The 14,168-nt window shown below is 51.3% G+C and overlaps 3 protein-coding genes across 15 annotated transcripts in view; 2 read left to right on the top strand and 1 right to left on the bottom strand.

The window, feature by feature from the left end:
- Window positions 1–8,204, top strand: part of RNF121 (ring finger protein 121) — an 82,371-nt gene extending 74,167 nt beyond the window's left edge. For 4 of the 5 annotated variants that reach the window (XM_019811885.3, XM_019811884.2, XM_003992775.4 and 1 more), the window contains exons 7-9: window positions 4,178–4,311; window positions 4,941–5,042; window positions 6,845–8,204. In XM_019811885.3, the coding sequence (XP_019667444.1) occupies window positions 4,178–4,311; window positions 4,941–5,042; window positions 6,845–6,965 (357 nt within the window). In that variant the 3' untranslated portion in view covers window positions 6,966–8,204. Of the gene's footprint in view, window positions 1–4,177; window positions 4,312–4,940; window positions 5,043–6,824 lie in introns of all 5 variants that reach the window. The other variant, XM_045038789.1, reaches the window with a different exon arrangement.
- Window positions 8,205–8,358: 154 nt separating this feature from the next.
- Window positions 8,359–12,501, top strand: IL18BP (interleukin 18 binding protein). Of its 3 annotated transcripts, none has more exons than XM_045038796.1 (6): window positions 8,359–8,677; window positions 10,387–10,480; window positions 10,811–11,008; window positions 11,657–11,780; window positions 11,870–12,017; window positions 12,224–12,501. In XM_045038796.1, the coding sequence occupies exons 2-6, from the start codon at window positions 10,459–10,461 to the stop codon at window positions 12,305–12,307; spliced, it is 576 nt and encodes a 191-aa protein (XP_044894731.1). In that variant the 5' UTR covers window positions 8,359–8,677; window positions 10,387–10,458; the 3' UTR covers window positions 12,308–12,501. The 3 variants fall into 3 exon arrangements, with proteins under 3 accessions (XP_044894731.1, XP_019667456.1, XP_006937067.1); XM_019811897.3 differs by lacking the exon at window positions 8,359–8,677 and adding an exon at window positions 9,419–9,694; XM_006937005.5 differs by lacking the exon at window positions 8,359–8,677 and adding an exon at window positions 9,419–10,041.
- Window positions 12,502–12,796: 295 nt separating this feature from the next.
- NUMA1 (nuclear mitotic apparatus protein 1) overlaps window positions 12,797–14,168 on the bottom strand; it is a 72,967-nt gene continuing 71,595 nt past the window's right edge. For all 7 annotated transcript variants that reach the window (XM_011286598.4, XM_011286599.4, XM_011286600.4 and 4 more), the window contains 2 exons: window positions 13,879–14,100; window positions 12,797–13,532 (listed from right to left, as the gene is read on the bottom strand). In XM_011286598.4, coding sequence (XP_011284900.1) covers window positions 13,521–13,532; window positions 13,879–14,100 — 234 coding nt within the window. In that variant the 3' untranslated portion in view covers window positions 12,797–13,520. The remainder of the gene's footprint in view (window positions 13,533–13,878; window positions 14,101–14,168) is intronic.

Below are 14,168 nucleotides of genomic sequence, written 5' to 3'. Positions count from 1 at the left end.
CTGAACCAACCAGTCGCCCCAGTATTTATTTTTTTAATGTCATTCTCTTGTAGCTGTAGGTTCCATGAGGTTAGAGGTCAGGTTTATGCTCTTCTAGCATTATATCCCCAGGATATAATGGTCCAGTGGCTGGTACTTCAGTAGGTACCCAATATATTTTGATGGAAGAGGGAAGGGTTTGGAAGGCTTGCTCAAGTTCATCAAGGTGGTAAGTGACAGAAGACTGTACTTAGGTCTGTCTAATCCTAATAAACCATTGGTCCCCCTGAGTCTATTCTAGCAAGGGATCAGGCTCTTAAGGTTAAACTGAAATCTGCCTTTCTGTATTTTACCCAACCCCACTTCAGTGCCTCCTGATACAGTCTCCTGTGTGGTCTCTGTGAGCCATGGGGGTGTTGGGCCTTCCTGGTTTGACAGCTTACCTGAGGGCTTTGTTGAAACACTGTAGTATTTGACTCTGCCTGCCTGTTTCCACATTAGCCTTGTGGGAAGAACTCCAGAAATGAGGGGCCTAAGACAGATACTTTTGTGACCTTCCTTCTTTCTGTCTTCACCTCATCCAAGTTCTCTTTTTGATCCTTCATCCTTTATTTTTTTTCTTTTTTGAGATTGAGACAGAGACAGCGCAAGCAGAGAAGGAGTAGACAGAGAGGGAAAGAGAATCCCTAGCAGGCTCCGTGCTGCCAGCACAGAGTCTAATGTGGGCTCGAACCCACAAAACTGTGAGATCACGACCTTAGCTAAAACCAAGAGTAAGTCGGATGCTTAACCGACTGAGCCACCCAGGCACCCTGATCTTGCACCCTTGGCCCCTGTGCTCTGGGGGCAGAACTCTGGGGTGATTTGAGGTTAAGCTCTTCCTCAGAGCTCTAAACCATCTCCTGAGTTGTAGCATTCTTAGTTCTCTTATTGCCAATGTTGTGGGCCAGAGTGAGTGGCCATATTCCTATGCCACGTGATTGTACAAGGACTCAGTGCCAAGCTGAACCCAGACCTCTTGGTCTCCCCTCTCTGTTTAGTTGATGTGCCTAGAAATTCTAAGCCAGAACACATTTCAGAGCCATCAGCCTGTCAAGCTTTGGGGAAGTGTTTCTCAGAGGTGCCCCCCAACACTAACATTATGAGATTCCAGCTTTTGAGAGTTGCACAGTTCATAGACTCCCACAGGTTTGACCCTGCGTTCTGACTCTAGCTTATCCTTTTCCACTGCCTTTTGTACTCTGGATAAACAAATTGTAATTATTTGGATAACTGGCCTTCGGCAAATTAAGTAGGTGATCATTCTGCAGATGTTACTTGGATGGGAACTTGGGTAGGAGTCAAAGGGTCTGGGTTCTAGTACCCTCTTGTTTATTTCCTCTTCTGCGCTTTGGTTTCCCCAGTGTTAGGGCTGCTCTAGTATTCTGTGATAAGTCGCACTCACCTTGAGCTACTTCAGAGAGTTTTACAAGGCAGGGAGGTGGGAGTGAAGGCAGGAAGCTCTATATTCATGGACTCTTGGGGCAGTGTGTTATCTCTGCCTTCTATCCTGGAGGAGTCTTGGGTTTGGATAGCAGTTCTGATGTCTGACAGAGGCTGTTCTTCAGGAGGACAGCTTGGAGCGAGGGAAGCTTCCATGTCGAGCAGAAGTTCTGGCAGGCACCTGGTGTCACCCTCTCATACTCCCTGTCCCAGCACCTGGGTGCCGTCTCCTCTCTCACCCAGCCTCAGGGCTTTGCTTTTTCAGAAGACATTTGTTTGCAAACAGAAGAAAAGAGAGAGCAAACTCAAGTTTAAGGACATACAAATGGCTAGGTATAGTAAACTATCTTACAGGTCCAGATGAATTGTAATAACAAACTCCAAAGTCTTTTTCACAGTCCATTATAGAGTCTAGCAAAATGTTTAAAAGTTCTGGAGATTAGTTGCACAGTGTGAATAGACTGAACATTGATCAACTTATATTTAGAAGTAGTTAAGATGTATATTCTATATTATGTGGTTTTTACCACAGTTTTTAAGGCAAAGGAAAGGAAAAAAACAATACATCTTAGAAAATGTCAAAAAATAAATTTCAAGTCTTTTCTCTTTGGGGTCAGGGGGAAATGCTATTTAGCTATTTAAGAATAGGGGCACCTGGGTGGTTCAATCAGTTGAGCATCCAACTTCATGATCTCAGGGTTCCTGAGTTCGAGCCCCGCATTGGGCTCTCCGCTTGTCAGCATGGAGCCCGCTGTGGATGCTCCCTCTTCTCTCTGCCCCTCCCCCACTTGTGCTCCCTGTCTCTCTGTCTCAAAAATAAACCTTAAAAAAAAAAAAGAAAAGAAAGAAGGAATAAACCACATGGAAAGTATACAAAATTTGGAGTTTGTTTTTGGAGCATGGAATTGGTTATTGGTAATAAATAATCTTTAATCTAAAAGTAATGTATGTTCATTAAGGAAAATTTGAGTACAGAAAAGTAGACAAAAGAAAAATACCACCTATGGAGGGGCGCTTGAGTGGCTCAATTGGTTAAGCATCCGACTTTGGCTCAGGTCATGATCTCACAGTTTGTGAATTTGAGTCCCACGTCAGGCTCTGTGCTGACAGCTCAGAGCCTAGAGCCTGCTTTGGATTCTGTATCTCCCTCTCGCTCTCTGCCCCTCCCCCACTCACCCTTTTTCTCTTTCTCAAAAATAAACATTTAAAAAAATTAAAAAAAAAAAAGAAAAGTACCACCTATGATGCTACTACCAAACCATCACTGGTGTGAGCATTGTGACATATTTCCTTCTGATCTTTTCTCTTTGTATAGATTTGGGCTTGTCTTTACATATGGTACCAATCATACTGTGCCATCAATTTTTGACACTTACTGTTACACCTCAGGCTTCCTGTTGACTCGCTGCCTGTTCAGTCCCTTGAGTGTGTACCAAACTTATTTAGGCATTCTCCTATTCTGAGTCATGCATGGTTATTTCCATTTCTTTGCTTGTTTTTATTATTTTATGGTATTTTTTACGGTGGTAAAGTATATGTAACTTAAAACTTCACTATTTTAGCTATTTTTAAGTGTACAGTTCAGTGCATTAATTACATTCACAGTGTTGTGCAACTATCACCACTATTTCCAAAACTTTTCATCACCCCAAACAGAAATTCAGTGCCCATTAAGCAATAACGCCCCATTCCCTTCCCCCAGCCCTTGGCTACCTCTAACCTACATTGTGTCTCTCTGTGAATTTGCCTATTCTAGATATTTTATCATATAAATGGAATCATAATATTTGACCTGTGGTGTTTGACATTTCACTTAGGATGTTTTCAGTGTTCATGCCTGTTGTAGCATGGATCAGAACTTCATTATTTTTATGACTGAATCATATTCCACTGTATGCGTATACCACATTTGGTTTTATCCATTCATCTTTTGATGGACACTTGAGTGGTTTCCACCTTTTGGATATTGTGAATAATGCTGCCTTGAGTATTGGCTTACAAATGTGTGTTTAGTTTTTGTTTTCATTTTTGGGGGGTGGGTACATGTAAGAATGGACTTGCTGTGTCATATGGTAATTCTATTTAACTTTTTACAGAATTGCAAAACTCTTTGCTTCTTTAATTATAAATAATGCTTAAATGAATATCTGTATACATGAGGCTTTTTTGATATTTTTACTTCTTTACCTTACTTGAAGTGACATCAGTGGGCTAAAGGGCATGGCAGTTTGAGATGCTGTCCAAATGCTGTCCAAAAGGAGTAAGCCTCTTTTGCTGCTGCCACAAGTGTCTGGGAATGCCCTCATCACCATACCAACATTGCACCAAAGATAATTTGACTGTTTTTAATCTTAGAGAAGAGATGTTGTCCATCTCTAGTGGAAGTATAGTCTGGCCACAGAGCGGCTTACCTGACACAGCTCTGGATCGCCAGCCCTGAGTCCTCCTACCTCTGATTTCCTTGTCCCTGATGCTGACTAGACCAGTGTTCAGGTCCTACTGGGTCTGACTTCCCAACCCATCTCTGGTGTCCCTTTCTCCCCATCGACCTCGCAAAGATGAGGTGAGTTTGGCATATAAAAGATGTTCTTTAGCTGTGGGACCTCCCCCTGGCACTTTGCCTCCTCTTCAGAAGACCTAAGTCCTCTGTGGTACCTTCCTACTTGGGCTGATTCTCACACCTTTCCTGTCTTTTCCTCTTGTTCTTCTCTCCCAGTTCTACAGCGAGTCGGGCATGCCTACCAAACACCTCTCGGACAGTGTGTGTGCTGTGTGTGGGCAGCAGATCTTTGTGGATGTCAGTGAAGAGGGCATCATCGAGAACACATATAGGCTGTCTTGCAATCATGTGTATCCTGTCTGGAGCCCCTGGGCCACATCTCTCCTGCCACATGGCATTCTAGTCAGGGAGAGGAGGGGGTGGTCATGACCCTGGCATATTGTCCAAACCTTGAAGTGCGAGAGAGTCACAAAAGGGCAGACATTTGGGTGGTGTTCTTTGCTAGAGAAACTGACGCCCAGGAGTGGAAATCGCAGCCTCCCTCACTCTTTTCCACAGCTGGGGGCCACCTATGTAAACAGTGTTTATAGCCTGGCTGGATCAGAAAGGAGCCTGAGGCTGCACTAGCTGCCTTGAGGTTGGCTCAGTCACAGAGAGGAGCATCCTCTAGCTGGATCGCTCAGTATCAGAATCTAGTCTCCCTGAATGACACTTCCAGTATTTATCATGTGCTTACTCAGCGCCCATTCTGTGCCATGTATTCTCTCCATGTTGCCCCACTACAATGCTGTAAGATAGAGATCATTTTCCTGTCTTCACATGAGAGGAAACAGGGTCAGAGAGAAAGGATGTGTCCATGGTTATACAGCTAATAAGAGGTGAAGCCAGGATTTGAACCTTTCTCCAGGGCTAGTGCATGGGCATGGGGCTCCAGTGCCATTCCGGCTGCCTACCATTTCCCTTGACCAGTGGTACTCAGATTCCACGAGTTCTGCATCCGCGGCTGGTGTATTGTGGGAAAGAAGCAGACATGTCCTTACTGCAAAGAGAAGGTGGATCTCAAGAGGATGTTCAGCAATCCGTATCCTTTGTTTGGGTTCTTGCTGGGAATGGGCAGTGGGAAGAAAGTCCTGGCCAGCCCTCTGCATTTGTGTCCTTCTGTGACCTTTCCTCCTGCCCCCAACCTGGTACATACCACATTCCATTTGGCTCGTGATCTAGGAAAGTAGGGGGTGGAACATGGGACAGGACCAGCAGCTCAGATTCTCATCATAGTTCTAGATCTCCCAACAGTAAATTGATGGCAGTAGCAGCCCAACTTACTGTTTGCTCACTGTGTGGTTGGCACTTCAACAAAGTGCTCTGCTCACATTATCTCATTTGATTCCCTGGCAACTTGGTGACCTTCCTCATTTTACAAATGAAATGGTTTGGCGGTTGAATAACCTGCTCAAGGTTATATAGCTAATGAGTAATGCCTTACCTGTGACATGTGAGGCTAGAGACAGGCTCTGTGCCTCTGCGGGGCCTGCAAGATGCAAGGATGGCTGAGGGACTCCTTGTTCCCATCCACTTTCAGCCCAGGACCACTGCTCCTCTGAGCTATGTCCTGTACCCTCTTGGCCTTCCCCACTTTGCCCTCACCTTCCTCTTCCTCCTCTCTGCCTGTCTGTTGGAAATTTCCCAGTCACTACTCTGCCCCTGCCCTTCCCCCCACTTCACTTCCCCTGGGATCCAGGGGCCCAGGTTTCTCCCTTCTCCCTACCCTGGCTGCTCGCTCACTTGCTCTGTCCTTCCCCTCTCTCCTCCCTCTCTCTCCTCCCTCTCGCTCTTCCCTCTCGCTCTTCCCTCTCTCTCCTCCCTCTCTCTCCTCCCTCTCTCCCTCTCTCTCCTCCCTCTCTCCCTCTCTCCCTCTCTCCCCTTCTTCCCCCCTCTCTCCCTTTCCTTCCATACCAGGGCTCCCTATCCCCTGGTCACTGGCTGGGCTGGGCAGGGGCCACTGCATTCCCACCTAGCACATTCCCACAGCCCCTGAACAGGAGGCTCTGGCCTGTCCCCATAAGGTTTCTTGTTTGGTTATTCCAGGGTCTAGTTCAGGAACAGTTAAGTAACTCCATGGGAGAGCTGAGACTTGGGGCTTCCCTTAGTTCCCAGGGATTGGGCCAGGCTGCTCTTTCTAATGCTATTGGAGGGGTTCCCTCACAGTGTCGTGATGTTCCTTTTCTGCTTTCCCCAGAGCTGGATTCCCAGACTTCCTCTCTAGATGTCTAGCCCAGCATTTAGTTATAAAGTTAAAGGAACGGAACTGATCTCTGGGGCCTCTTGGCCTCAGTAGGGCCTGGTGTTTAGTGGTGGGTGGGGATTCCTTAGAGCCTCTGCCCAGGGTTATCCCATGACTAACTTGTTCCCTGCTCTCTTCCAACTCGGTCCCTAGACTCAGCCCCTTCCTTGACCTAGAAAGCCTTCATTGTGGACATTACAAGAACCTTTGGGGCTACTTTATCGCATTGTCTACCTCCCTGCAGCCATTGGCACAGATGCACTTACAGCAGTCTCAGACTGTGTATTCTTACTTAACACCAATGGGTCCATCTTCGAGAAGGTGTTACATGGGAGGCCCTCTTCTGCATGTTGGTCTTAGTTTAGTTTCACCTTTCTACCCTTCTCCCATGTCTGTCCTGTCTTCTGCATTGGTTCCCTGTTCTCTCCTTCCCCCATTCTCTGGGTTTAGCCCTTCCTTCTGACATGGAGAGGCTGGCTGGGGCTTCCTCTCCTTGTAGGCTCATTTCTGTGGAGCAGCTGAAAGTGTGGGCAGACCCTCTCACCCATCCCCTAGTCCAACCTTAGCAGCTCTTACACATAGCCTCTTTAACACACTGACAGCTGGGAGAGGCCTCACGTCATGTACGGGCAACTGCTGGATTGGCTTCGATACTTGGTAGCCTGGCAGCCTGTCATCATTGGCCTGGTGCAAGGCATCAACTACATCCTGGGCCTGGAATAGTCAGGAAGAAGAGCATCCACCCACTATGGACCTCAGGGCACTCTCCTCCCTGCCCTCCAAGACCTCCTGGGTGGGAAAGACTCAGAGGGGCACTTGGGCCACTCAGGACCCCTCCGGCTGTGTCCGGGCTGGGGAGGGAGACGATGGAGAGCCAGCCAGTGGGGCTGTCAGCAGTGGGGGCTTTTTAAAAGAATACTATTTTGATGAATATATTTAAAAACCTTTTTTATTGTGGAGCATAGGAATTGCCCCAACTCCTCCAGGCCTTACCCTCCTTGCTTGAGCAGGGTGGGAGCAGAGACACAACATTTTTGGTTTAAAGGAGCCTTCTCATCTCTGGCTGAGAGCCTCAGCCAATCCCACCCCCATCTTTCCTTCCTTCTGTGGGGCTCCAGTCTGGTTCGCTCAGTGTGGGAGAGCCAATGGGCTCTGCCTGGTGCCACAGATGTGCACTGAGGGGTGAGGTATCTTCCCTCCTCCCTGTCTGGGCCTGGGATCGGTATTGTGTCTGACTCTGTCTTCCCTTGTCCAGGTCCCATAGACTGGTTGAGGCAAGTGGAACCTTGTGACTTTTCTAGTGAGAGAAGCCCTGGAACCTCGTAATCCATTGAGGATGTGTTCGGGGGCAACCAGAAACAGCAGCAGCTTGGGTAACCTGCCCCCAAGCTGGGCTGTACTCAGCCAAGAACAGAGTCTATCCATATGTAGTTGGGCCATGGGGACTGCTATGGGTGGCAGTGATTGAAGGCCCCTTATGTGAACAGAACCTTTAGCCCGGAAGTGGTGACACGTGCCAAAGGCTACCCTGCCACATCACTCACTTCCTTCCCTGAAAGCCTGAGAGAGAGTATGTGCGTCTGTTTGTGTGTAGCAGAAGGACTATGACAGTTAAGACTCCTCCCTGTCGTCAGTGTTCCCTTGAAGCAGCCAGCGGATTCCCAGCCCAGGGAACGTCCCTCTGTCAGCTTCCACGTTCATGGGGCCTACCCGGGCCTGGCAACAGGAGTGGTGGTGGGTGGGAAGAGAAGCAGGCAAGGCCCAGGCAAGGGATCTAAGGTAGGCCCCAGCTCTGGCCCTAGGAGTTCTGAAGGAAGTGGGAGGGTAAACGTGGGCCCTCAGCACTGGGTTCCTAGGGAATATGGCCCAGCTGGGCTTGCATCTTCAAGCACAGCAAGAGCCAAGCAGGATCTTGTCACTCCATTCTGAATAAAGCTCCGTGAGCTGGGTTGGAAAGCTGAACATCCATCTTGCTTTATTCTTCCCTGGGGTCCCTGGGAGTACCTTGTCTTTGCTGCCTTTTGCTATTCCCATTTGAGAGCTGGATCCTAGGGGTAGTTGGCCCCACCCCTTATCCCTGGGAATAGTGTGATGCCAGGCTCCTGTCCTGTGGCAGAAGGGCCCTGGGGCATCACTGGGTGACTCTCTTCCTCACCTCCTGAGGTCAGTGCCCTGTTGCCAGCACCTCTTCTCATGAGCCACTCTCAACTTTGGCTTCTCTCACCCAGCTGTGTTTTCCCATAGTCCCCCACTGCTCATGCTGGTGCGCCCAGTTGAAGGGTCCAAGGATCATTCTTTCACTTTTGTTCCCCCTATACTTCAGGCTCATGTGAGAAGCCAAGACCAGGTTGTCCAAGGCTCTCTTTTCATACTTCAGCAAGCCTGAGTCCCATGACCTCCCGGTGGCCCAACTCTTGTCTTGGTTCCACTCTAAGGTAGAGTCCTGTCTCCTCTTCCTCCATCCCCACCCCACCCCCAAAGGACTGTCTCAGAAGCCCCAGGCAGCCTTGCCTCCTGACCTGATGGCTAGAGATAGGGGCACTCCCAGGGAGGAGTTTCATGAACTCCAAACCTAGTTCCATCTCCTGGCTTCCCTGGTTCTGTTCTGGGCATCCCATCACAGAGAACACAGAGACCACAAACCTCAGACACTTGGGTCTTGTCCTTCATGCTTAATCACCAGTCCTGGTCTTTCTGCCTCTGCAGACACTGGCGAGACCCTGATAGTGAATGCTTACTCCAGTTTTGCATCCCGGGTGCCTCACTTAACCTCACCGTAGTCCTGGCCCTGCCCCAGCTCCATTTGTCCCATCAGCCACCAGACTGGTGCATTCATATAGCTCTGCTGTTGCTGAAGCCAGCGCTGGGCTGCTTGCTCCCCTACTTCCCTGGGAGGCGCCCTCTCCTTTTTAGGGCCAAAGCTCCAGTTTATGTTCCAAGTCCTCAGCTTGACTCTGAGAGGTTCCTGCACACAAGGCTGGAGAGTGCTGTCAGCATAGTTCCTGTGTCATGGCTCATGTGGGTCTGGACACAGCTGGACTGAGTGTTGAGCTTTGAAGGGGGGGGGGATTCTGAAAAAGAGGGCTCTTTGGGGCTTCTTGGGAGCCAGGTAGGGGGAAATTTAGACTTCCTAGTAAACCTAGACCTATAGTTCTGGCCGTATAGTTTGTGGGGTGGTGGGTGGGGGTGGGGTTGGTGGTTGGAGGGAGTGGAGAGCCTGAGAAAGGCCAGGATGACGGGCTGGTGTGACATTGAGCCTGGAGTGGTCAAAGCGATCCAATATGGGGCCCCCAGTGCCAAGGAGAGCTGACCCCTTGAATATCAGTGTGAATGTGAAAGAAGCATGAAGTCTGCTCGTGTAGAAGCAAAGGCTGGTTCCGAAGAGCAAAGGTGGATGCCAGAGTCCTAACCCTTGACTGGGACAGAAGAATCCATCTGCGGGAGACTCATAAGTTCGTACCGTATGTGCCCCTGGGAGGGTGAAGCTGAGCAGGGACGAAAGATCCAGTCTGATGCCACTTGGAGAGTAGGGGCGGGGGTCTGTGAGTTAGCAGGAAGGTTCTGGGCCATCATGAACTTCGGCTCCCAGAAGAGGTGCTGTGTACAGACTGGACCCAGACTGGCATTATGTGTGTGCCCTCTGTTAATAACTCAGAGCCTACTCTGGATTCCATGGTTAGAACAAAAGTGAAAGTGAAATAGAGGGGAGTGGAGAATGTTTTCCCAGAAGGATTTCACTAATCCTGTCCTTCCCGGAACCAGCTCCAGTGAAGAGAGCTTTGCCTCTCTTTGTGACGGGGTAAGTCCTTGGCCCCTCTTTGGGTCTGTTTCTCCATCCTTATAATGAAGGGGTTAGAGTGGACACATAACCACATAATGTTAATGGTAATAAGAGCTAGAGTGGGGAAAGACAGTTACTAGATGATCTTCAGCTTTGTTGCTACATTCTGAAAGAGCTCCAGCCTGTGCTGGATGGGATGCCTGGAGTAAATAAATAGCATTGCCTGGCAACCCACTCAGTTCAGACCGAGGGACAGCTGTGGAGTCTACAGGAAGGACAGGCCCATACAAATGGCTGGGATCCAGACAAGCCACTGAGAAGATGTGAGAGAAGTAGTTTACTCCCATTCTCCTCCCCCACCAGCCCCAGAGAGGAGGAAGTTGTCACAGTTAAATAGAGCCAGGCACGCCAGCTCCTTACACATCCGTCAAGACCATGAGACAGAACCGGACACCAGGTAGGACCTAGGGGCTGGCAAGGGCGGGTGGGGTAGGGCCTGAGAACAGAAGGGAGTGGAGCAGGCACACACACACCCCCCCTCCGCCAGGGGAGCTCCACCCTGCTGTTGTGCTCTCCCTTTCAGCCTCTGTCCAGCCTCTCTCCATTCAGAAAGGGCCAAGAGGTGGGGCCCGAGGAGTCCTTCTGCCCCTCTGATTCCCTGGGCAGAGCCCAGGAATCTCGGCCAGAGCTGCATCTAGGCAGCTCCCTCTCCAGCCAAGATCCAAGCCAGGATGTTGAGCATTTCCAGGCAGGCAGCAGTTGACCTCTGTGACTGTCCTGCCCTCAGATCCCAGGCCTTTGCCTGTCCTGCTCCTATGTGCCCACATAGTCTCTCACCTGGCTGGAGCCACACCTCTACCTCAGGCCACCACCGCTTTCGCTGGCTCATCTGGGATCACAAAGGACCCCTGCCCCTCCGGGCTCCCAACAGCTAAGCAGTGCCCAGCAATGGAGGTGACCTGGCCGGAACTGGAAGTCCCACTGAGTAAGGAGCAATTCTGATGGGAGCCTAAAAGGGCATGGTGGTCAGGGGGTGAGCTGTGGGCACAGAGGGCCCAAAGGTGGGATTGACTCCTGAGCTGCCCCCTTCCACTGCCTTCTGCCATGTAGCCCCACCAGCCAGGGCAGCTTGCCAGAGCACTCGGCATCCCCTTTCCCACCCAGCATCATGAGTGTGGGTGCAGGGCCCAGCTCCCAAGATGGGATGGAGAGAATTCAGGCATAAGGATGGTCAGAGGACTCCCAGAGCCTTGACTGCAATATGCTCCGAGGCCCAGCCTGCGCCCCACCCAAGCCCACTTGCCCTCTGGCCATCTTAGAGGAGCAGTGGCCTACTGCCTCCTTGACCAGGGGTCCTAGAGTCCCCAAAGCTGAGCACTGGAAAAGGCCATCTTGAAGAAACAGGGTCAGGAGTCGTCATCTGAACCAAGGACCCGTACCCATCCATATTCCTCTTGTTCAGCCCCAGGCCTGCCTTGTAGACAACCACACTTCCCCATTAACGGACTTTGCCACCTGGGTGGTGTGTACAGCAGTAATCCAGTTCCTGAATTGTGGGAGCCAGGGGGGAGGGCAGCATGGTGGAGGGGAGGGTGTGCTCTCCAGAAGGGCTAACAGCCACATGTGTCCCTAGATGGAATGCTGACCTTGTCCTGTACCGCCTGTAGCCGCTTCCCCCACTTTAGCATCCTGTACTGGCTGGGCAATGGTTCTTTCATCGAACACCTCCCAGGTCGGCTGAGGGAGGGCAGCATCAGGTGAGGGGTGCAGTGGCAAGGCTGGCAGGCAGGGGGGTGGTTGGGGTTCCTCCTATGGTCTTCTCATGGCCTTTCCTCCTCTGCTTCAGTCGGGAGCGCCGGGGCCCACGCACTCAGCTGCAGACGACCCTCATGCTAGAGGAGCTGAGCCCCACTCTGCGCAATACCAACTTCTCCTGTGTTTTTGCCGATCCTGAGCAGACTGCCCAGCGTCACATCGTCGTGGCCCAGCTCTGGGTGAGAAACCTGAGTGGAGGTTTCCACGGACAGGAGGAGTAGTATGGGGAGGATAGGGTGGGCTCTGCCCGGAGTGGCCTCCATTAACGTCCACTGTGCTCCCAAGCGGAACTTAGGATGCAGGCAGGGGAGGCATGGCCTGAAGAAAGGTTACGAGAGATGTCCCCACCCTTGGCCCTGAGCCTTGTCTGCCTTCGCTTCCCCAGGCTGGGCCGAGGACAGTTGCGCCCTGCACTCAAGAAACCTCATCCTCCAGCGGGTCCCCTCTGCCTCACCATCAAGACAGGTGAACTCCAGAACCTGGATGAGCATCATTACCTGAGCTGTCCTTGCAGCTCAGGCCTTCTTCTGCATCGACTTAATATTGTATTCTTTCTTTTTTCCCTTTAATGGACTGTCCCAGGGAAGGGTGGGGGTAGATGCTGTTTCTGATCCACAGCTGCCTGGGTCCACAATGGGTACTCATAAATGATTTTTCAGTGGAGGCATGATGACATCTGCTCTGTCATTTAAGTCCTCATTCCACTTACAGAACTTGGCCCGTCCCAGGAAGGAGTGTGGGAAGAGGGGGACTATCTATCACTCAGAAGCTAAAGACAAAACTAAAGTCCGGGAACACAGGCTCTCAAAGTGTGGGAAGATCCTGTGGCCCCAGAAAGGCCAGGAGAAGGGATTTGAGAGAAGGCAGGTAGTCTGGGACACTCGGCAGGGACAAAGATATAAATACCCTAATGAACCTAAACTTCCCTTTTCCCACACAAATCAAGACAGCTCAGCACTTAAGGGAGAAAAATAGACTTTATTTACAAGTAATAACATTTAGAAAAAGATCCATCCCTGGCCCTTAAAAACCTTCCCATCACTCCAAAATCCCACCCCACTTTTAAGTCTGGGGAAGGGGGGATGAGGTGCAGCTGAAGACTGCTCCCCTCCCACTCCCCACTGCCACCCCCAGGCATGGGGCCTATCTGTTCTGGAAAAGAGCATCTTCTGGGCAGCTGAGCCCTTGGGTGGATGGGAGCATCTCTAGGTGCACCCGCTAGGTCAATGTCCAGTCCTGGACTTCAAAAGCAAGGGCCCTGCTAGGCCCAGCCACCACGAGCAGCAGGGACCAGGGCCTGCTCCTCCAATGGTCCCTTCTGGATTCAGAGGCTGAGGAGGACGAGGCTCTTGGGCCCAGCCACTCAAAGCCAGCCTCAAGTCTGGTTGTGATGGAGAAGTGACTTTGTTCTAAGAAAACGTCAGGAGGCAAGGTAGGGAGAAGACCCAGACACTCCAGGCCTCTGGGGACAACTCTGAGAACACCTCAGTTCACCTAGCGAAGGCTCCTGTGAAGATCCAGGTACCAGGCCGGGGATGTGGGCAGGCATCACTGTCTGTAGGGGTTTGGCCACTGCTGGCCTGGGAGCTGAGAGAAGGCACTGAAAGGGACAGTAGAAGGAAAAGGACCAGGCGAGGTCGGCACTGAGGACACAGGTGGGGCCTCTCACTGGTCCTGGCCCTTCAGTGCTTTGCCTGAAAGAGAGAGAGACAGTCACTTGGCGGGAGACTTGTGATGCCAGCAGATACAGCTGGCCTTGAGGCCTCTTTTAGCTCCAAACCCCTCTGACTAGGATCCCTTCCTTGGTGTGACCTGGACACATCTAGCTCCAGGTTATCAGTTGCTGGCTGTGCTGAGTTGCCCTGTGTCTCCTGTCCTCAGGGAGCAGCTAGTAAGAGAGCACCTTCTCTTAGCCCACCCCCAGTGGCCTAGCTGGGCCACACAGTGGAAGCCTCCCAAGGGGTGGCCTGAGGGAGTACCCTGCTTCCACCCACTCTAAGAGCCCATCCACCCCCTTCCTTTCCCCGTCAGTGCTTCCACCTTGCCCTTGGCCCGAGGGGTGGCAGTGGCGGCAGCTATGGCAGCAGCAGTGGCGGCGCTGGCTGCAGTGGTGGCGATGCGAGGAGAGCGGCGGGTCCCGCTGCGGGTGTTGGGAGAGGCCTTGGATGGGGCTTTCTTGGAGGCTCCCCTCCGCAACAGGCTATTCCCGAGCTTCTTGGGTGTGTTGAGGATGTTAAAAGCCATCGACTGGCGGCGGTCAGCCTGTCGGGGAGGGGAGGGCTGTCAAACTGGGCTGCACTTGGGCCCTGCCAGCAAGGTCCCTCTAGAGG

This window comes from Felis catus, chromosome D1 (genome assembly GCF_018350175.1).
Source record: "Felis catus isolate Fca126 chromosome D1, F.catus_Fca126_mat1.0, whole genome shotgun sequence".
Lineage (NCBI taxonomy): Eukaryota > Metazoa > Chordata > Mammalia > Carnivora > Felidae > Felis > Felis catus.
This window is presented reverse-complemented; position numbering and strand designations above follow the sequence as displayed.

Coding starts and splice junctions, on each gene's coding strand:
- IL18BP (XM_045038796.1), top strand. CDS start 10,459: ATGAGACAGAACCGGACACCAG. Junction 11,009..11,656: donor GGAACTGGAAGTCCCACTGA/GTAAGGAGCAAT, acceptor ATGTGTCCCTAG/ATGGAATGCTGACCTTGTCC. Junction 11,781..11,869: donor CTGAGGGAGGGCAGCATCAG/GTGAGGGGTGCA, acceptor CCTCTGCTTCAG/TCGGGAGCGCCGGGGCCCAC.